The following is a 22276-nucleotide window of genomic DNA, read 5'->3' on the forward strand; positions in this document are numbered from 1 at the left end:
CTTGGCAAACTGTGGACTATTTCCTTTGTGCGGAGGGGATCAAAGAAGGGAAGGAGACTTTGCAGTCTGCTGAAGCTACCAAAGCTCCGCGTTGTTGAACGGCGGCGGCAGTGGAAGTAGGAGGGGAATGGACGAGTCAAATACTGACCATAGCAGTGACTCTAGGCAAGACTCAGCAACGAAGAAACTGTACTGGAGGGTAAGGTCTGACGTGAGGCTGCTCTCGTTATGTTGATTGCCAGTCCGAGAAAGCTGGTGGGAGGAGGAATGGTGAAGACTCCGACGGTGTTTTTGTGAGGCCGGTCGAGAAATTGAGCGACGAAATTGAGGAGAGAGACCTAAGGCGGAGTCTTCCTAGCTCCAGCCGACCCGACCAATCAGAGGAGCCGAGCCTGCTAAATTGGCCAATTTCGTGCCCGCTGTTGCCATTTTTGCTCCCCCAATCCGGCTAAGTGCACCGTGCAAGGGGTGCAGCTTGCTTCTGCAATGGGCCCTCGCGAGAAAAGTTGACAGATTGGTAGAGCCAACGGCTGCTTGCATGATCCTCCTGACGTACTTTACTCGCAGCAAGTACATTGGGATTGGGAGGGAAGCAGGCCTTTCCTCTCGAGGCCATCAATATCATCAATACATGTACCATCCATCCATCAGAGATGAAGCCAGTTGGGTCAAGACTGCCTCGTCATAGCAATGGACAATGGAAATCAGCTTGGCTTCAACGCAGTCCTGTCCAGTATCAAAGCATCTCCTGCGATAACGAATGCCATATTTGACGCGACTAATAAGTGTAGTGTTGCATACACAGGTATTTGCCTCGTGGGTAGTTATTTTGAGCCTTCGAGCAGGCACTTAAGGCTGTTCTTGAGGCTGTTTGACAACAAGGTTGACGTGCAGCGCGGCCAGCAAAAAAGCACACCTGGCTGGACCCAGCTGAACAAACACCTACACCTACCCTTGCGAACAGCCTTTGTTCAATGTTTTAAACTGCCATATCACGTGGGCGGCTGGCGACCGTTGGAATATGGCAATGGTACACCGATCCTATCCACCTGGTTTCTTCCTATCTAAGGTTGCCATAGGAATGGATCCAGTTGAGCAACACATAACAGGAACGTGTCGTGTAAGTGTAGGTCGGCAACGATTGACTATAGTTCAAGACATGCATCCGGCCCCTTTCACACGTGGTAGCCGTAACTCCTTGCAACCGGTGACACACTACAAGAACGTCAATGTTGCGTGCACGATATCGTCTTGTGTATATTACATCGGGAGAGACGTTTCAAAGTCCCTTCAATGCTGCGCCGCAGTGATACCCTGTGTTCCTGATCAGAACCTGATGGTGACTGGCAGTGGCATGGCCCAAATCTGTGTTGGGCAGCCCCACGCAACGTATCGTTCGTGGGCCGCCGAGTTCTGTGCTGGTGCTGAGACTTGAAAGAAGTGGCCCATTAAGGGACCATCAGAAGGGGCCATCGCTGGCCGCTCTCGACTAGCTCCTGATCCGAGGGGGCAAAGGGGAGAAAACAAGACCGTCTATCGATTTCAGTCAGTGACATTTTCGATTACCATTATTCAGCCTGACACCAGAACGGCTAGTACCCAAATAGTCCCTGTCGCTACCGTGCTTCCATGGACTGCTGTTCGCGCTGACTGCTAGAGGTATACTTCTGGATTGCTGCCAGAACCATCTAGGCTGCTGGTACTAGCTGCTAGTCACTTTGCTACTTGACATGGCCCCTCGTGTAGCCAGATCCTCGTAAAGACAGGACGAGACCAGGCCCGTCCATACGTGGAGGTTTGTCACTCCATCTTGAAGGTATGGAAGTCAACATATCAATTAGCAGCGCAGTGGTAAGATGGTAAGATGCAGGTAGGAAGGAGGTACCCCGCCAGCCACACGACCTCAATCCCTCCAGTGGCACCTGAGTTCTTCGCCCTCGCAGGATGGGAGAAACGAAAATCGGTTATCCCTTCTGTGTCAGCTCAGCATTGAGGCCGTGTTACTACTCCTTGTACTATTGTAACTCCATTCCCCCCTGGTCGCCCACCTCTCTATTTAAGTAAAATCCAACAGGTTTGCTGTCCATTGCCCACCAACCCGTCTCTTCTTCTGTACTCACTCACCCACCCTTCCCAACCAGATACCCCCTTCTCGTCGTCCCACCTTTTCCAGTAAACACAACATCGCCATCATGTCCAACAACAAGTTCCTGATCTGGGGTGGCAAGGGATGGGTCGCCGGACACCTCGAGGAGCTGCTCAAGAAGCAGGGCAAGGAGGTTTACACCACCACCGTCCGCATGGAGGACCGCGAGGCTGTCAAGGCTGAGCTGGAGAAGGTGAAGCCCACACACGTCCTCAACTGCGCCGGATCTACTGGCCGCCCCAATGTCGACTGGTGCGAGGACAACAAGGAGGCGACGATGCGATCCAATGTTATTGGTACCATGAACCTCACAGACTGCTGCTTCCAAGCCGGCGTTCACTGCACCGTCTTCGCGACCGGCTGCATCTACCACTACGATGACGAGCACCCAATCGGCGGCAAGGGCTTCCTCGAGACCGACCCGGCCAACTTCAAGGGCAGCTTCTACTCGGAGACCAAGGGACACGTGGAGGAGGTATGCAGCCATCGAGTGTCATTTTTTATGTGTTTTCACAGCTTGCTGACAATTGTGCCACAGATCATGAAGTACTACACCAACTGCCTGATCCTCCGCCTGCGCATGCCGGTGTCTGACGACCTCCACTCGCGCAACTTTGTCACGAAGATTAGCAAGTACGACCGCGTCGTCGACATCCCCAACAGCAACACCATCCTGACCGACCTCCTGCCCGCCTCGATCCTCATGGCGGAGCACAACGACACGGGCGTCTACAACTTCACCAACCCCGGTGCCATCAGCCACAACGAGGTGCTCTCTCTCTTCAAGGAGATCGTGCGCCCCGACTTCACATGGAAGAACTTCACGGTGGAGGAGCAGTCCAAGGTCATCAAGGCCGGCCGCAGCAACTGCATGCTGGACACGACCAAGCTGGAAAACAAGCTGAAGGAGTACAACTACACCGTGCCCGAGGTTCACGAGGCTTACCGCAAGTGCTTCGAGAGGATGAAGGCCAACGGCGTCAACTGAGCGCATATTATCAATGTCTTGGACAGCCTCAGTTTTAATTCAGGGTCCCCCCAGGTGGAGGTGGGGCACTAGGTATGTCGCGAACGGGATGATCTTTAGGCTGCCTGCTGCGCCTCTTATCTTGCCTGGATGCGACACGTAGCCTAAAACTAGATGAAGACAAAAAGAAAAGAACAGAAAAAATGAATCAAGTTGAGACTGACAGCCCCCCGTCCGCATCGTATGCATCGCCATGTTTTTTGTCTTGTCTTTCCCCTGATGTGCCAAGCGAACAGAAGTGGCATCGCGTTCGTGTCGGTGAAGCCAGGCTGGAAGTGGGGGGCGATTTGGGGGTATCACACGGCATCTTTTCCGATCAAAGAGCACTGAGCATTGACTGGAATCTCGTACCCCGCAGCCCGATCCCAAGCAAGTACCCTGGTTGTCTGGGTTTTCCTCTGTGTTGGGGACATTGGGTACATTCTGGCAAATGCTACATGTAGGGAGGTGGGCAGATGTCCATGCATATTGATGTCCTTCCTCAGCTTCTGTAACGGCCATGTCTAATGGAAATTATGCAAGGAGCGCAAGACTCGCGCTATCATTGTTTATATCTACATCAATGTATGTGCGATATCTACTACCCGCCCGCGGTCGAGGACAGTGGTGCCCGCAATGTAGGTTAGGTACTAACTGCATCGAAGTTTAAGTGCCTGGGCAACCAGACGCAAATTCCACCAGACACAGCATTCGAAACAAAAGAGCGGTCGAAAGGAGGCACTTGGTGATTAGAACAACTCTGCGACCTCGACATACAAATAGGCACTGCAAATTCCAGTCCAGGCTCGAAACATGGCTACGTCCCAAGGCGATGTAGTCGCATTGGGGGGATCTGGAAATAGCCATTAGACTGGGTCTGCTGTCGTCATCGCTGTGTGTAAGTCATCCTGGGATGGCGACCTTAGATGTTGGTAAACAAAGATGGCAGCCAGCAGGTTGGCATCAACAAAACGTCAGCTAGGATTGTGCTGTCAAATCCAGGGAGGCCACCTGTAAAAAACAGCCCAGGTTGAGTTTCCCATGCGCGCCTCCTTTGCGTGCCCAAGGTACTTACACCCTGAGAAGAAAAAATTGGTACTTCAGGTTAGGTAGCGCCTGGGTGTCGTCAAATAGCGGCAACCTATTGGCGGGGTCGTCAATTTTATTTGATTGTATTCACCATCAAGTCTGCTCACTTTCCCTCAGTACATAACCACGATCCTGATCCTGCCGTAAACCTCTAAATAGATCTCTCTCCACATCCCCGGGGAACCTCCTGATCTATTTTACCACCAGAACCCGTCGTCCCTCAAGACCTAGACACCCCTCGTTCCCCCTTACATCATCACCAGCAGCACGCCAATTTGATTTCGCCATAACATCTTACGGCCATGGTTGCCGACACCGCCTACTATGACGCCCTGGGCGTCCAGCCTACTGCGACCGACATCGAAATCAAGAAGGCCTACCGCAAGCTTGCCATCATTCATCATCCCGGTATGCACAGTCAACCTGTCTAGCGCATCTGCTGCCTTGTATTCTCTTGGCCTCTTTGAACCATGCTGACCCGGGTCTCCCGCGATAGACAAGAACCCTAACGATCCGACGGCGCACGAGAAATTCCAGAACATTGGTGAAGCATACCAAGTACTGTCAGATAAGGACCTGAGAGCTGCCTACGACAAATATGGCAAGGATGCTTCTAAACCTAGCGAGGGCTTCGTTGACCCGGCCGAGTTCTTCTCGAGCATCTTTGGCGGTGAAGCGTTTGTCGACTGGATCGGAGAGATCAGCCTGATGAAGGACTTGACCGCCACCATGGACATCACCATGACCGGCGAAGAAGGCGAGGAGGCGGAGGGAGAAGCCGCGGCTGCCGAGGCGGCAGCAGCTTCTGCTACAGCTGGCGAGTCAGAGGTCTCAGGTACTGAGGAGGTGAAGCGGGAAAGTGCAAAGGCCACCGCTGTCACCGGCGACGAGAAAACTGCTGCGGGAGCGGCAGCTGCGCCCGCCGTGACAGTCGAGGACGAGAAATCCAACGCAAAAGCCGCCGAAGCTGCTGCCGACAAGAGGACTTCTACCGAGCCGCCGCCTGCCTATTCGCAAGCGGCCCCAGAGAAACCCTCAGTGCCGCCGCCTAGCAAATCACCAAGCGCATCAGGGACATCGACACCCTCACGACATGCTATACCTATGCGACCGGCGATTATGGACCGCCCGTCGGATGATACCCACGTAGCCGAGCAGACTGAGGAGGAGAAGGATCTTCGCAAGAAGGACAAGAAGAAGGGTGGCCTCAGCAAGGAACAACGGGAACAGCTTGCCGCCTACGAGCGCGAACGCGCCAAAGTACGCGAGGAACGTGTCAAGACGCTTGCGCAGAAGCTCCTCGATCGAATCAGTGTGTGGACCGAGACGGACAAGGGTCCCGATGTTACAAAGGCCTTCCAGGAAAAGATTCGCCTCGAAGTCGAAAACCTGAAGATGGAGTCTTTCGGCTTGGACATCTTACACGCCATCGGTCAGGTCTACCTGAGCAAGGGAACTGCTCTCCTCAAGAGCCAGAAGTTCTTGGGTATTGGTGGTTTCTTCAGCCGCATGCGTGATAAGGGTGCTCTGGTCAAGGACACTTGGAACACCATCAGCAGTGCTATTGACGCCCAGCAAACCATGGAAGAGATGGCTCGTATGGAGTTGCAGGGCGGCGAGGACTGGACTGACGAGAAGAAGTCTGAGTACGAGAGGCGGGTCACAGGCAAGATCCTCACTGCAGCATGGCGGGGATCCAAATTCGAGATCCAGAGTGTGCTGAGAGAGGTCTGCGATTCGGTGTTGAACGACAAGAAGGTGCCATTGCCCAAGAGGTTGGAACGCGCAGAAGCTCTGGTTTTCATCGCCGAGATCTGCTCAAAGGTTAGTATCTTGTCTCATCCCGCCATAACTCCGAACCTCTATTAACTCCAGAATAGGCACAAAGATCCCCTGAAGAAGAGGGCGAATACATGGCCTTTGAGCAGCTTGTCGCCGAAGCCGCCATGAAGAAGGAAAAGGACTCGAAGAAGAAGGGCAAGGATAAGGAGAAGAAGCATAGCCACTCGGGCAGTGAAGCGGAGGCGGCCGCCGCGGCCGCGGCAGCTGAGCAATCCAACCTTCCACGGGAAAAGGCCTAGTCACGCCGATTCTAGTTGAATGATGGAGTCTCTAAAGACAAGAGAAACAAGTTTACGATTCACTAGCGAAGGTTCCCCTACAATAGGTACGAATATATGAATGATGTATATTCGTACTTGTATGGGGACTTGGACGAGAACCGAAAGCGTGGGCCTACGGGCTGTTATTTTCCCTGGTACGGTCTTCTCGTGGGATTAGATAGGACACCGGCATGCATATAATGCTTGGTGTAAGCGATGCTTTTATATGAATTCTGCAACATCCCCTTTATAACCAATAAATTCAACGCCGTACCCTTCTAGATTTGACACCCATCTTCTGCCCTCCTATGTACCCTCGGCAAACTCTCACCCCCATGGCTCGATTAGATATATACCCCACGATAAGAACACACGGAACCTCTCCTATCATCAGATGGGGCTGGACAAACCATTCTTGTCACTCACATTGGATGATAGCGCTTCAATATTGACTAGTAAAGTTTATATACCTAAAGGGCCTTGACTTTCCCCATACCTGCTGCCCTGTCCCTTATCTTAATGTACACGGGAGGGACGCTTGCCTGCATACCCACCCTCCCCGGAGCCACTGCTTTGCTCAGGTTTTCCTTTTAGGTTTGGTCGAAGAGATCGATACTGTGGAAGAGGTGATTCCTAGGTCGCTGATGATGAGGCCCAGGATCCAGCAGTTGACAAGGAAGAAGGCGAGCGAGGCCCACCACAGGCCCGGGGCGAAGGTGCTCCGGCCGAGGAACTCGAGCTCGTACCCCTGCTGCAGCCAGGCGGCCTGGGCGGCGACCCAGAGGGCCAGGGCGGCGAGGCCGAGGCGGGGGCGGCGGTTGAGAGAGGAGTTGGGGAGGTACAGGGGGAGGAAGACCATGTACCAGAGGAAGTACTGGCGTTGGGTTCCAGTTAGTCAGCCAGTCAGCCACGTGGAGCTCTCTGCCAAGGGGGCAGGTAGAAGAAAATTCAGTAAGATGCAAATGAACATACCTGACTGGTGCACACTTTGTTAAACGTCACAAACGCAAACGTCTGCGCCAGCATGGTGGCGGCGAGGTCCTTCTTGGCGCCGACGAGGGGGATCAGCACGACGCTGAGGAGCAGCTGCGGCACGAACGCCACGCTCTCGATCTTGAAGCCGCCGGCGCCGCCGGTCGGCGCCGGCAACTGCTGCGCGGCGGCCGAGGCGAGGTACAGGAGCACGTTATAGGGGCTGAAGTTGTGGCGGTGGTCGATGCGCGTGACGTGGTGCAGAAAGGTGTGCTGCAGGAAATCGTGGCCGTAGAGCGCGTACATGGCGGCGTTGAGCGCGGCGAAGGTGGCCAGGCTCACGAGGGCCAGGACGACGCGCTCGGGGGTCACGAAGCGCTGCAGCTTGGCCAGAAGACTGTTGCTGCTGCTGCTGCTGCTGTTGCGTTGGCTTCTTCGGCCCATCCGCTCCGCGTCCATCCACCAGACGATGGCCGGAGCGTAGATGAAGGGGTAGATCTTGAAGTGGACGCCGAGCCCGAGCAGGAAGCCGGCGAGGACGACACGGCGCTCGAGCACGGCCCAGAGCAGCGCGGCGACGAGAGCGCCCAGCAGGCCCTCGGAGCTGCCGCGCGTGCTGATGGTCGCGACCATGGGGTTGAGCAGCCAGATGGCGCCCACGTACTGGAGGGCCCGGGGCCCCGACAGCCCGCGGTGCCGCCGCAGGACGGCCACCAACAGCCAGCCCGCCGCGAGGTCCGCGGCCGCGAAGAGGACCTTGCCCCACGACGCCCACAGCACCCGCGGGCCCGGAAGCCACGCCGCCGCGGCGGGCGTCGTGGGCCAGAGCAGGTACGCGAGTAGCGGCGTGTAGCGGTAGGTTTCCCGGTCGTAGGGGCTGCCTTGCGGGAGGAGGCCGGAGAATCGAGAAGAAGAAGGGGAAGGGGAAGAAGAAGGGGAGGAAAAGGTGAACCGGGCCGCGTCAGTGAACACCAGGTAGTCTATGTCGGTGTACTTCAGGGGGGGAGTTTGCGTCTTGCCAGAGTCCGTAGACGAGCAGGACGGCGCGCAGCAGGAAGGCGGCCGTGAAGACCAGGGAGGGCGAGGAAAAGACGGTTGAGAGGAGGCTGGCCATGGTGACGGAATGGCTTTCAGATCAAGAGTCTGTTCCCAGGATGAGGAAGAGGTTGTTTGTTGCCACTCAAGACAGCTGTTGTCTGTGGCGCGCCTCTGTGAGGACGACGTGCTCAAGGCACTAACTAAGGCCTTCACCGTCAATGCAATCTCTTGTAAACTCGAAGAGAAGTTCAACTAGTTCCATCAATCATGGCAGTCGAACGTATTTCTGGGACGTGTTAGCGCTGCCATGTTCATCATTGAGCAGGTAGACAGTGAAGTATACATACTTTATACTCCTCGGCGATGTAGTTCTTGCTTATACTGAAGTTATCCAAGCCTCCTTAAATCTGGCATCCGCGTGAAAGGTACGTACCGAAAGTGCATAAGGAAATATCGCTCGGAGTTTCATCGGCTCTTCTGCCGAGCTCTTGCTCTTGGTGGGGGTCCTCCTCTACACATCACCAGCACCTTCTTGATTGTACAGTGGTGATGCTTTCCGCAGTCCAGCCCATCAAGTTTGCGCAGTATTGGGATTTATGACCAAACCAGTACAAAATTGGAAGAAGAACGTTTCTCATTCATGTGAAACCTCTTTTGGCAATCCGAGACCGCGTCTGGTTGCTGTTATTTCCGACCTGTTTGATTTTCCTGTGCTCTCTACATACACGCCGGGGAGTTTGACTAGCGCAAACATCCCACTTTGAAATCATCGTCGCGGTACTTGGCGTTTTCGTTCCGCCCATCATGGCTGCCGCCGAAGTTGTCGTCCCCCAAATCCGAGACGACTCAATGGCTGGCGTCAAAAGGGACTACAAAGGCAACCGCAAGGAGGGCAACCCGGGCCTGCCCAAGGATGTGGTTCGCAATGAGTACACCTCCATGTTCGAGTCATTCCGCGACTCTCTGGACGAGCATCACGACCGCCGCCAGAAAATCGGCAAGGTCTCGCGAGATGTCACTGCCCTGAGCAAGAAGATGTGAGTTTTGGAACACCGCACTTCGCCTTGATACTTTCTGCATTGCGCTAACTGGAGATTCGTAGCATCTTTTCGTTGCAGAGGTAGGCTTGCATTTTCAGGGTCCAGGGTGCACCACCCAAATCTCGTCTCAGATCACGTGGCTAATCATCATGGTGCAGAGTCCGAAAGCTGAACGAACCCATCCCCCAGAACATCAGCTCTGAGATTGAGAAGCGTACCAAGGAGATCAAGGAGCTACTTTCGACCATTGAGGACGATGTTGCAGGCTTGCGACGCTACCAGTACTCGATGCCAGGCATCGAGGAATTCGTTGAGGCTGTCTCGTTCGCGCACTATCTGGAGACCCAGACCCTCATTACCCCCGAGCAGATGCAGGCTGCCCTGGGCGACGATGTCAAGATCCCCATCACGCCCGCGGATTACGTCTTCGGCCTCTTCGACCTGACTGGCGAGATGATGCGCTTTGCCACCGCCGTCACGGCGCTGTCCGGTGCCATGCCCAGCGGCTTCATGGGCGAGGAAGGGGACAACGGACGTACCATCCTCGAGGACTTGCAGGAAACGGCCAGTATGCTGCAGATTGTGCCCCCTATCTCGTCTAAGGGGTGGAAGGATAAGAAGGGTGTGATGATCGAACAGGTGCGCAAGGTCGAGCGTGTCGGCTACGGCGTCAGGGTCCGAGGTAACGAACGCCCTAAGGGGGTGGGTTACGACTTTGATGTTGGAGAGGAAACGGCACCCGTGATGGATTAATGTGTCGGGACTTTACCAAAGCCCAGAACCCCAAAAGCATCATGTGCGAGTCCGTGGCAAAACTGCCGGCCGAGTAGGGAACATATAAGATATGATTGCTGTTGCATGGCAGAGATTGTGCCCCAGGACACCTGAGGAGAACGACACAATCAGCTTTATTGCACTTTACGAAATAACTGAGGGATATTGGTTTGTGGAATCATTCTGCGTCCTGGTCCTTGTTGGGCTTCATTAGTATCGCCAGGTAGAAACATGTCGGATTCTTGCCGAAACTCTGTCAATCATGAATTCATATGTGGGCGGTCCGCCTGGTCGTGGGATGCCACTCTAGGAATGAGGTAAGGCACACCGCCACAATGATATCGGCTACCTATCCGAGTGGTTTATGGTTCGGCCTCGGAGCTCGGCCTCGGAGCGCAAAGGGTAAACAAATCTCATGGGAATCTGCCGGAGTGAACTTGAAGCGTACGGAATGGTGTGAGAGGTAGGTATTACAAGTATCATTAGCGTTGAAACTAATGACTTTGGCGACGATTGTAACCGTAGATCTCAAAAAGAATCCTCCCCATCGGCCATGCATATGGTCAGCATGGGCATCTCTCCAAATCTGCAGCTGCAGGTGACTGGGTGACGGGGGTGGCAGCGGCTAGTGGGATTACACAGCACGCCATCGGCATGCGCCATTACATTATCGGTTGGAAAGGCAAGGATCGGGTTGAAGCCTTTTTGGATACGATCGATGATGCATTCTTTTATTTTTATTCCTTTGGCTTTGGGCTGGCCTGTTCCAAGTAGATGCTTGACCTGAACTCGATGCCGCGTTTCAATTCTAATAAAGATCGAGATCAAGTATCCGAGCCCTAACGACGGAACTCGTCGCAAAGTCCCCGCATTAGGCTTCCTGAAATAAACTAATATCAGGTCAGATCAAAATCGGCGACACGAACTGGCAGGCAGGCGGACAGACGGCTCCTATTTTGCGAACGAGTGCTGCAGCAGCGCCTTCGCACCGTTGGCTGCGGGGTGAGATGAGTTCGAGTCAGCCAATGGCGTGTTGCACTTCGTGGGCTAGGTGGGGGATCATGAAGCCACAAGACCCCCCTCGGCCCTCGTACTACCCCTTTACTTACCCTGGGTAAGAAAGGATGCAATGCAGCATGCAGTTAGGGTAAGCGAGTGGGAGAGAGAGCGAGAGGGCGCTTATCACATCAGGAGGGAGAGGCTGGAGGGCCTTTTTTTTGTCTGCCTCGTGATCCAGCTTTTCCTATGCGTGTGCGTCGTCATGTTATGTTGGTTGCCTGCGTTGCGGCCGTGCCTATCCCTCGCTCGCGCACCACCACCAGATGAAAATTCCGATGTGGCCATATCCTGGCTTCCGACAACGGAACTCGTCGCCGCCTAACGCCGTCAGTTTCGAGGCCAGACAAAGGATGACACACCGGCAAGGCATCTCCGGGATAGAGGGCCTTTGCTGCCGACATTCCTTCCACTGCATTAGTCGGCTTGGGCTTTCACCCAGTGAGAGATACCTGTGGCACGGAGTTAGATAGGCGATTGCCAACTTCTGACTTGCCTAATCACTCGCAGCCTCAAGTATTACTAGACTTGTGCCGTGAGCCCAAACAAAAGGCATCAAAGTCACGTACTTGACGCCTGCCGATTCGGGAAAGAACATACATAGATAAATATGTATAGGCGTCGAGCACATGCATATATTGATGAGTAGTGTGGGTTTCGCTGTGCGTCGTGGTGGACAAGGTGCATGGCCAAGCAGCGCTTCTGGCGGTCGCCGCCTCCACTTTTTCCAACGGTCAAGCACGAATCAGGGGCCCAATCGATGACGGATTTTCTCACAGTAGTGGGGCGGCAGCGGCAGCGGCAGCGGCTTCAATTCAGCTTAGGCTAGGAAGGTTAGATCATTGACTGACTGGAAGCCGCAGATGACGATCCAGTCCCAGTCCACAGTCTCTGTCCCAGTTCCACGCCCTCCCTCCACCCCCAGCCTGGGACTGGGACCGAGACCCAAACTGAGCAATCCGAAGGTTGGTTGGTAGGCCGTCAAAGGCTTGTCGTTTCTCTTTGTCCAGAGGAAGTTGTTTTTCTCAATACCTTCTCCTACAAGTCCACCGACTCAACAGAGGTCGTCTCTCTTGCTTTTGTATTTTCTTATCTGCACGCTTCTCTCGACTCGGTGGTTCCTTCCGCATTTCCATTTTCGGTCAGAAAAAGCTTTTCCCAAGTGGCGGATCGTGACCAGTTGGATTTCTACTTCGGTTCTGCCATAGTTGGGCGCTCTCTTACGCCTCCCCCATCTTTTAAGGCCGTCTGGGGCAAATACAATACACAGAAAAGATCGCCATGACGAGAAATCAAGATGGCCCAAAACTGCCAGCCAAACAGCTGGCTATTCTGGGTAAGCTATTTCCGTTCACCCTCCCTATATCAACAGCAGCACTCTTCGAGATCCTTGACGAGCACCATGTGCATATATAAGCTGGCTGAAGCTATTCAGAGCTCGACACTCGTCTATTCAATGTGCATCCCCCTAGCGTCGTCGTCGTCTGGTCCCTACAATACCTCCATAGCTGCCTGCCGATACTATCCCATAACCTGGCTGTTCCGGAAGGTCGTGATATATGAGGCACACTGTTTAGAGAAAGAAGGCAAATGCAAGCTGCATCCAATCTTGTTCATCACCTGGCTACGTGACCGTTGCATTGCTAGTGTTGACGCACTCTCACCGTACCCGCGACACAGGAACCTAGCATTCCGAGACGGCACAAGGACATTCTCGCCTAGAGATAAGACAACATGGACGACCGGCATCACCAGGTACTCACTCCCAACCACTACATTATGCTAACATACTCGCAGCTGTTGCACGCTTCGCCGAGCCCCTGGCCATGACCTCGGTCTTCCCCTATCTGCCTGAAATGATAGCAAGCTTCAATGTCCCCGAGAAGGACGTCGCCAAATGGGCCGGCGTCACAAGCGCCGTGTTCTCCCTTGCCCAAAGTTTTACCGCTGTTCCGTGGGGGAGGGCATCCGATCGGTTTGGAAGGAAACCCATCGTCATGATTGGGCTATTATGTACCATGATCTGTTTCCTGATATGGGGTGTGTCCACCAGTCTCGTCATGGCCATCACCGTACGGGCCGTGCAGGGGGCGAGCAATGGAAATGGTCAGTACTTGCATGCACCCATTCCCGCGACAAGTGCAAATACGCTGACATGACCTCAGTCGGTATCATCCGAACCATGGTAGCTGAGCTGGTTCCCGAAAAGGAATTGCAGCCTAGAGCATTCTCAATCATGCCACTGGTCTGGAGTGTAGGCTCCATCTTTGGTCCGGCCTTTGGCGGTCTCTTCGCCAAACCCGCACAGCAATTTCCGTCCATCTTTGGGGACAGTGCCTTCTTCCTCAAGTACCCCTTTGCTTTACCCAATATGTTAGGCTCCATTATTTTCATGGTGTCTGTTACCACCGGGACCCTTTTCTTGAGGGAGACTTTAGCGAGTAAGCGACACGCCCGAGACTGGGGTCTGATTATGGGCGAGCGCCTCACTGGCTCGTTCAAACGGCATAAGCATCAGCAGCAACGACGGTTCTCATTTCAAGATGATGAGGCAAGTGCTCCGCTACTTCAGGCCGATCTGATCCGCAAGCGACACCAGGAAGCTCTCAATGCCAAGACGGAGAAGCCTGTACGTCCATCGATGAAATCCGTCTTCTCGCGGCAGTCTGTCATCACTTTGGTTGCCTACACTTTCCTCGCCCTTCATAGCGTTGCCTATGACCAACTTTTGCCCGTATTTCTCCACTACAGCCCAGAAAAGCACGATGCATCCAACACACGTCTGCCCTTCTATTTCAGCGGCGGCTATGGTCTGGAGTCGGGTCGCATTGGTACGATCAACATGAGTTACGGCATCGTATGCGGTCTCGTCCAATTCCTCCTTTTCCCGCCCCTGTGCTCTTACTTTGGTACTTTGAAGTGCTTCAGAGGTTGCGCGGTGGCTTTCCCCATCGTGTACTTGCTTACGCCTTACACGGTGCTCATTGAGAACGCACCGCTGCGATATGCCGCATTGGCAGCCGTCATGGTCTTGAAGGCCGGCGCTGTAATTATTGGGTTCCCGTGTACAACAATCCTCCTCACAAACAGTGCTAGCTCACTCTCGATTCTCGGTACGCTCAACGGTTTCGCCACAACATTCAGTGGGCTTGGTCGTGCCGCCGGTCCGGCTATGGCAGGCGGTGCCTTTTCCTGGGGTGTAAAGCGTGGTATCATCTCTGTGCCGTACTGGATACTCGCAGCGATCGCCGCCGTCGGTGCGATACCCGCTTGGTGGATCGTGGAAGGGGATGGGCCATCCGGGTCTACACCGCCGAGCCAGGAGGACTCCGAGGCAGAGGATAGTGATGAGACTGCCATAGCCGACTCCGACTCCGACGTTAATGTGCCGCCGACCATGTCGGCACGTTCCCAACCCTGAGCCATCTCGTTCAGCAGCGACGAAAACCAACGGCGGCCGAGCGAGAACAGGCGTCTTGACGCTCGCCAACACGACTCGACGATCCACGAGCCTAACGCTGGCGATGGTTTACCCCTTGTGGGGAGCTGTAAGAGCAACCAGGGAATTAAAGAAGCAGTAGCAGCATCATCATCTGCCGGCTACGGAAGCATCGACCAACGCGGAAGCAGCAAGAAGCCATTAGGTGAAGAGTAGAATGCCCTAAGTTCTTGGTAAACTTGCTGCTGCTAGAATCAGGTCCAGATGCCCGCCCTTGGACGGAGAGGCAAAAAAGGGGGTATGGTGGATTCGCGTCAGAGACGGATGATGAGATATTTATACATGCGACGATGTCACGCTTGCATTTTTTGGCGTTACAGCGGCTTGGGGCTGCTTCATGAGTGTTATGGCCAGAAAGATTTACAGGCTTATGACGGGGTTCCTTCTCCTTTGACGACATAGCGGGATATAGGTACTTATGAGACTTAATGTTAACCGTTTCTTTTGATTGTGTCCAGCGGCCCCATGCCTTGATATCGTGACTTGGTCTTTGATCTAAGCCAAAGGGCTATGGACGTATGGACCGTGACATCGAACACACAGGACCAGGTTCCCAAACATCGGTAGCAGCGTTCAAGCTGAGCAGAGATCGCAAGGCCTGCGAAAGGTTTAGTACTTGACCCAGCTATCAGATTAGACGCATTGCCTGTCAATACGCTACCCTGTCACATCGGCTTACACTTGAACACACTGAGAAGAACACTTGCAATCACTGAAGAGAGTATTGAGAAAAAGTTTTCTTTTTATTACAAAAATTATCAACACCGCCGTTTGCAGCCAACCAACCGCCCATGCGTGTAATTTGTACGTGAGTATCATCATTATCCAGCTCCCATCTCAACCAGCCAACCAACCGACCGACCGACCAACCGAACCAACCATTGTAACATGCAAGAGGAAGGGGGAGAGAGAAAAAGACAGGTCGACTGTCTCTATATGGGTGGCATTAACAGCAGAGAATGGTAAGTAAGTAGTAGGCGAAGCGGTGGTTGTGGAAGTGTGAGGGAGATAGCGGAGGTCGGGGAGACGAAGGGAGGCGAGGTGAGGTGAGTTGAAGGGTATGTAGGTAGATAGGTAGGATGGGCAACAGAATATATCCCACAACAACGACAACAACAACGACAAAAACGCTTGAAGAACCGCTTAAAAACACCGATTCCTATGTGAATGCCACACACATCATGCGACGCAACGCCACGTACCCGTCGCCGGCCGTTTCTTGTTTCTTCTTTCTCGAAAAGAAGTAGACGCCCAAAATGCTCATGTGGTGTTTCACGCCGAAGAACCCCTTCCCCCTTTGTACTTAAAGATGTTCGTGATCTTCATGCCAGCATAACTCCTTTCTTCTTCTTCTTCTTCGTCTTCTCTTTCCTCGTATATTTCGTCTCTCCTTTGCTTTTACGTCTTTATTCGCCAGCAAATGGTATAATGTTGATGTGATGGGTCATCGGGCGCGAGTACTGCTCGCTTTCAATACACCCCCCACCTATCCAACTCAGCTCTTCGTATTAGGCCACCTTATTATTGCGTCCGGTAGAACTTCTTGTAGAGCAGGTGCAGCAGGAGGTTGACGTTGAGCCGGAGGTTGCCCTCAAATTGGTTCATGAACTGGTGGGCCTCGAACTGGGCCTGCAGCAGATCTTCGATGGGCACCTGGGCGCTGGCGCCGGGGATCTGGATGTGGCCGCGGCTGCCCTCAAGGCTGAAGATGCCGACCTCGTCGCAGGAGATGGTCAAGTTAATCACACCCCAGTCGCGCTCGGGGACACCTTGCCACGACACCACCACGCCCTTTTCGAAGAGCTGGCGCACGCTGTACTTGTACGAGCCGAACTTGGGCACGCGGCCGGATCGCTCCAGTTCGCGCTGATGGTTGTACTGCTTCGTGAAGGGGAGGAGGAACCGTTTTTTGCTGTTTTCGTCGTTAGCTTTCTGTCAATTGTATCAATCAGGATGTACCACTTACCCTTTGTGCTTCTGGAGCGTCGCCATGGCCTGCTCAATGTAATCGTCGTAGCTCTTGCGTTGCTGCTCCAAGTACTTGGCCTTCTCGTGCAAGTTGCCCAGCGTGAGTCGGACACCTTCCAATTCGCGCTGCCGTTGGATACGGCGTCTGCTCTTGGTGCGGATGTCGAGAGCGATGGCATTGAGGACGTCTTGGTAATAGTTCTGTTTAGAGATGCGCCCAAGTTGCTCGAGGCGCATGATGTTCTCGAGAGCGTTGCGCTTCATGTCGAAGTACGACATTCGTGTGACATCGATCATGTTGGCGTCCGAGTAAGCTCCCTTGGTGTTGCTGCCATTGTTGAAGTCATCCCGAAGTACCTGGGCCCACTTCCGTTCATCCTCCTCCGAGGGTGGTCGGACCAAGATCTCGAGGAGGTTGGCACCTGTCTGTACTCGGATGATGTAGAGAATGCAGCGCTTGGTTTCCATGAATAGGGCTTTGGCTTCTGCGTCGGGGTCTTCAACGTCGTGCAGTTTCGGGGTGAGGAACATCTGGATATCCGAGGAACCGGCAGCAAGCATTTCATTCTCGTTGTGCTTGGCACTACCAAGATCTTGCATAATCTCGCGGAGGATATCATCACGGTTGGGGCAGATGGCAGGGAGTTCTGCGGCAACGAGGTTGTGGATGGCGAAAATGTCCGTCATCTTGATGTAGAGAGTTGGTCGGTTCTTGGCGTAGAGGTCGTTGAACTCATCAATATCGAACGTGCTTTCGGCGTCGCGAACCGAGATAAGATCGCTGGTGATTTGGGCCAGACGTGCGGCCGCATCGCTCACAAATGCATTAAGTGGCTGCAGGTATATATTGTCTCCACCGAATGGACGCCCGGAGGCGATCTGGCTGAGTACCTTGGCGACTTCACTCAGGTTCCGTTTTTGTAAGGGGGCTGAGCGATTTCTCGATGACGCCCACTTGCTCGGGGTTGATGACGGCAGGTTGCAGATAGAATCGCCAAACCCAGTTGCTCACAAGTTGGAGGACTTGGTGTTGAGGTTCCCTCTTGAAATGCTGGCATAGCGCCTCGAAAGTCTGCAAGCAGATGAACCGCAAACCATACGGCATCCTAGGCAAGAAATCCTCGAGCGCGTTCAGGAACTGGTCGCAGATCTCTCGAAGGTCACGAAGATGATCGATAAAGAGCTCGCGGGTCTCCGGGTCCTTGATAGCCAAGTCGCGGGGAATATCCAGGGGTCTTCGACTGGGGCGGCCGGTTCGGAGCTCCTCGTTATTGATTGCAGATCTGTAGATCTGCATCGGGTCACTCTCGAGATCCAGGGCGGGGTCTTCGATAATGTTGTCTCGGATCAAAGGGCCGAGAAGATCCCTCAGGTATTTGCGATCTCGGGGTGACCTCGTATAGTTGTTGAGCAGTTTGGACCAGAAGAAGTTACCACGCAGGTAATCCTGGATGGTGGCACACGACTCGACCTCTTCTCGGATCGACCTGGACATCAGCTTCAAGAGGTAATACTCCTCTCTTCGTTTCTGAGCATATCCAAACAAGCCCATCATCAAGTGCTCAATCCGCTTGCACTCCTTCTCGGCGGTACCTTGCTCTCGAATGCGCTTGAAAAGACGTGCGAGGTACTGAGGCTGGGTCTGCAAGTTGAAGAAGAGCTGTTGGTAGGATTCAAGCTTCTTTCTTGAACTCTTGTTCAAGGCCTTCAAGTCAAACTGGTTAGCAGACGCCATGTTTGAGTTGGCAAGTAGGTTGCTGGTATGGCCGCCAAAGTTGCTTTGGTGGCGGACGACCTCGTCCAGGGTGATCTTGTTCTTGACCAGCAGGGCGATCTTGATGTCGAGCTGATCGATATATTGCTCCAGCATTTCGTTCTGTCGCACCTGTTGCACAACGGTTTTGCGCATTCTCTCGAACTCGATCTCTTCGTTGAAGTCGAAGTCGCTATCATTCAAGAGATGTACGAAGTTCTTGACAGCACCGACTGGGGGGTTCTTGCCGGTTGTGAGGCTCTTGTACGCCTCACCCTGCAATTTGCCACGAACAAAGCTCTGAATCTTGATAACCTTGGACATGTTCTCGTTGAAGTGCTTCCTCTTCTCCTCGAAGTTGATACGCACGATGAATCCCTTAGCAATTGCCTGGAGCTCGCTAACAGACTCCTCGTGTTCGTCCAGTTCGGCGAGCAGGTCGCCGAGTTGGGCTCGGCACAGCATGGCACGAGCCAACGCTTGAAGTGAAGTAATTTCCTCCTCATGCGACTGGAGCTCAGCCAGGAGAGCTTCGTGCTGTTGCCTGTACAGCGAACCAAGTATCCTTGCTTGAAGGTCCGTAATGGTTAGAGACTCCTCCTCAAGAGCATCGAGATCCGCCGCAAGATGAGCGCGGGTCAACATGGCCCGAGCGAATGCTTGGAGTTCCACGATAGCCGGCTCCTCCGCATTCAACGCTTCGAGCTTCTCGCTAATCTCACGACGGACAGCTGCAGCACGGATCTGAGACTGCAGAGAACCAATCTGGACCTCGTGCTCGCGGAGTCCGGCCTTGGTAGTCTCGACATCTGAGCGAATCTTTCTTGCACGGCTTATGGATTGAAGGGCTTCCCATTGCGGTGTGAACTGCTCAAGAGAATCGCGCTGCTGCGAGACCTGATCTCGAGTTAGCATTGCCCTAGCGGCAGCCTGCAGTCGGCTGATCGCAGGCTCCTGTAGGTGAAGTTCATGCATATCCGCCCCAACGCGGCTCCTAAGCATCATTGCCCTAGCAGCAGCCTGCAGTTGATCGATAGCAGGCCCCTGTAGCTGAACTTCATGCATGTCCGCCTCCAAGCGGCCTCTAAGCATCATCGCCCTAGCGGCAGCCTGTAGTCGGCTGATAGCAGGCTCATGCCCGTGGAGTTCATGCATGTCCGCCTCCAAGCGGCCTCTAAGCATCATCGCCCTAGCGGCAGCCTGTAGTCGGCTGATAGCAGGCTCATGTCCGTGGAGTTCATGCAGATCCGCTCCCACGCGGCCTCTAAGCAGCATGCCGCGGATCGCTGACTGCAAATTCTTGACAGGCTCTTCGCTACTCTCAGTCTCCTGTCGTTGAACATGCAGCTTCTCCCTGGCGAGATAACCCTTGAAGACAGCCTGGATGCTCCTTATAGGACCTTCTGCCGCCAGTAATTGAGATCTTGTGTCTTGTACTTCGTGGCGGACGTTCATAGCCCGTATCGCGCTTTGAAGCTTGATGATATTCTTTTCCTTGCTCTTCCAGAAGTTTTCCCTGTTCATCAAGTTACTGCGGACCAGATATCCGCGAGCTGCACTTTGCAATTGAACAGAGAATCTCTTCATCTGAAGACGGTATTCCATGACCTGCCTCGTCCAGTCACCTCTTATCCTGGACTGGAGATCAATAATCCAATCTTCCGAGTCCCAGAGGCTGTTCATAATTCCGCCCAGGCGCAGGCGAAGTAAAGCACCGCGCATCTGAGCCTGGAAATCGATGATCATTTCTTCGTTTTCGGCCAATTCCCTGTCGATACGCTCCTCCTCTGTCTCTTCAGGTTCAGGCTCAGGTTCAGGCTCTACTCCAAAGTCGGCACCCATATTGCCAAAGCTAGGCATGCTGATTCCGAGCTTATCCAGACCCTTTTGCATAGCCTCCAGTTCGTGGTGTTCAAATTCCAGTTGACCGACCAAGTTGCCAATTCTGAAATCCACAATACCTTTTCGAAACAACAACCAACTGAGAGCATGGATGCAGTAGATAACCTTTGGAATATTCTTCTTTTCGTACAGATCAATCAACTCGAAACGAAACAAATCGGGAAGCTCCACCTGGTCCAAATATCTGAAGAAAGTGGCAACGTTGTCCCAGTGGCGGGCTTGAAGGCGTTGGTGGCGGAATATCCGAAATTTGCGATCGGGATTTAAGGCTTCGACAACTTCGGCGAGGGTGACACCATCTCTGAGAGCTTCCTCGAGCTCGACAATGGGCGGGATCTGCTGATGTATGATATCCTCGATCCACTCTTTCGCCTCACCAATATGACACAGATATTCATAGGCTTGTAGAAACTGGCGCTGCTTGTCCATCCAATTGCGCCCGCCAAAACCGTAATTATCACCGGGCCGTGATCCGGCATTGCCGACTCGCTGGAGCCTCCGGCGACCGCGAAGGCCTGTGACTTCCTGGGTAGGCGAGGCAATTGCGAACTCTTCGGCCGCACCAAGCGTTGACAATGCGCGAAGCTGACTTGTTGAGGAACGCCCCAGTTGCGCTAGGTCTGGCGCTGCCAAAGGAGACTGCGGGACACTCGGGGAGTGGCTATGAGATACCATAGAACCTGGCTGGATTGAGTCGGATCGAGTGAGTACCATTGATGTTGGTCGTGCTGCACTTATCCGGGCGGTGCTTGGGCGAGCCAAGGGAGTAGGCGATATCCTCCCATTGGGGATCACAGGCGATGTTCTCCCATTGGAGATGCCATTGGAGACGCCGGTGGAGATGGAAAGCCTGCCCATGTCTATAGTTTTGCCGCGCTCATGAGAATGAGAACTATGCCGCGGTGGAGTAGGCGTTTTGGTAGGTGAAGTCCGCGTCGGCGTGGGTGTTGGTGTTGTCCTCGTTGGTGTTGTGCGATGAGAAGGTGGCGAGGGCGCAGGGGCGGGTGAAGGGACGGCCCCCGGTGGTGTTTGTGGCAGAGGCCGTAGAGACTGGCGCGCCATGTTGTATATATCTTGAACATTGGCCTTTGGTTCATCAAAGGTGTTCGCTCTTGTCACTCTTGACGTGGTTTGGCGTGCGGGCACCTCGCTCATACCGCGCTTATGGGTACGAACCGTGGGCCCAAAGACGCTCGAGATGGACGAATTGGTGCTTGCTCTTCCAAAGTCGTACGAATCGGAGGTGTATGAGTAGCCAGACGAAGCCGACGACGAGGTCGTTGAAGGGTTGCGATTGACGCCATTGACACTGTCGAGGTTGGCGTAGTCAACAGTGTATGACTGCCTGAGTGGATGCGGCCGGTGCGACATGTTGCTATGAACGCCGATTGGCGACGGCTAGAACAGTGAAGGATGCTGATCCTTAGGGTTGATGTTTGCGCCGTCGTCGTCGGTTATTGAATGCTGCATTACAGCTGCGGAGGGTAGAGCATTCCAAGGCCAAGCGAGTATGTACTTCTGTTTGGGAAAGCAGCTGGAAGAATTGCAAACAGAAGCAATACCTAGGCTAGGGAGTGCACGTAAGGACGGACAGGCCGAAGTAGGGAGGGATATGAGGAGGGTTGGAAGGGCTGCGCGGCGGGCTGCGGATTGTTTTTCTTTGCTGTCTGTTAGTCCGCCGCTAGGCGAGGATCCAAGGCACAAGCTCCGGCTATGTTGTTGACGTCTTGATTCTAAGGCCGGGCTCTAAAACGAGTTGAATTTGACGATGAACCCAGGTGGGAAATGGGATGGCAATGCGTATAAATGAGGAACCAGACGAAACAAGGCCAACAGTAGCGCGCAGGTTTAGTGTTTTGGTCCAAATAGATCGCAATGTAAAAAAAAGCACTGAGATGAGATGTGGTAGCGCGCAGCGCACAGCGCACAGC

The 22276-nt window shown here is 53.8% G+C and overlaps 6 protein-coding genes across 6 annotated transcripts; 4 read left to right on the plus strand and 2 right to left on the minus strand.

The window, feature by feature from the left end:
- Positions 1 to 2192: 2192 nt before the first annotated feature.
- Positions 2193 to 3134, plus strand: PG986_003574 (NAD(P)-binding protein; the record flags this gene model as incomplete). Its single annotated transcript, XM_066839796.1, has 2 exons — positions 2193 to 2621; positions 2685 to 3134. 2 exons carry the CDS (start codon positions 2193 to 2195, stop codon positions 3132 to 3134), a joined length of 879 nt encoding a protein of 292 aa, XP_066704860.1.
- Positions 3135 to 4543: 1409 nt separating this feature from the next.
- PG986_003575 (J domain-containing protein C3E7.11c) lies at positions 4544 to 6322 on the plus strand (the record flags this gene model as incomplete). Its single annotated transcript, XM_066839797.1, has 3 exons — positions 4544 to 4649; positions 4738 to 6065; positions 6122 to 6322. 3 exons carry the CDS (start codon positions 4544 to 4546, stop codon positions 6320 to 6322), a joined length of 1635 nt encoding a protein of 544 aa, XP_066704861.1.
- A 598-nt stretch (positions 6323 to 6920) lies between these two features.
- On the minus strand, positions 6921 to 8429 carry PG986_003576 (GPI mannosyltransferase 1; the record flags this gene model as incomplete). Its single annotated transcript, XM_066839798.1, has 3 exons — positions 6921 to 7217; positions 7316 to 8308; positions 8358 to 8429. 3 exons carry the CDS (start codon positions 8427 to 8429, stop codon positions 6921 to 6923), a joined length of 1362 nt encoding a protein of 453 aa, XP_066704862.1.
- A 728-nt stretch (positions 8430 to 9157) lies between these two features.
- On the plus strand, positions 9158 to 10146 carry PG986_003577 (uncharacterized protein; the record flags this gene model as incomplete). Its single annotated transcript, XM_066839799.1, has 3 exons — positions 9158 to 9390; positions 9456 to 9473; positions 9552 to 10146. The coding sequence occupies 3 exons, from the start codon at positions 9158 to 9160 to the stop codon at positions 10144 to 10146; spliced, it is 846 nt and encodes a 281-aa protein (XP_066704863.1).
- Positions 10147 to 13049: 2903 nt separating this feature from the next.
- On the plus strand, positions 13050 to 14878 carry PG986_003578 (MFS general substrate transporter; the record flags this gene model as incomplete). Its single annotated transcript, XM_066839800.1, is given in 3 exon segments — positions 13050 to 13329; positions 13389 to 14630; positions 14646 to 14878. 3 exon segments carry the CDS (start codon positions 13050 to 13052, stop codon positions 14876 to 14878), a joined length of 1755 nt encoding a protein of 584 aa, XP_066704864.1.
- Positions 14879 to 16243: 1365 nt separating this feature from the next.
- PG986_003579 (uncharacterized protein) lies at positions 16244 to 21716 on the minus strand (the record flags this gene model as incomplete). The annotated part of the gene is made up of 3 exons (XM_066839801.1): positions 16244 to 16634; positions 16689 to 17581; positions 17646 to 21716. The coding sequence occupies 3 exons, from the start codon at positions 21714 to 21716 to the stop codon at positions 16244 to 16246; spliced, it is 5355 nt and encodes a 1784-aa protein (XP_066704865.1).
- Between the last annotated feature and the right edge of the window lie 560 nt (positions 21717 to 22276).

This window comes from Apiospora aurea, assembly GCF_038362705.1.
Source record: "Apiospora aurea strain CBS 24483 chromosome Unknown utg000002l_segment0_segment0, whole genome shotgun sequence".
Lineage (NCBI taxonomy): Eukaryota > Fungi > Ascomycota > Sordariomycetes > Amphisphaeriales > Apiosporaceae > Apiospora > Apiospora aurea.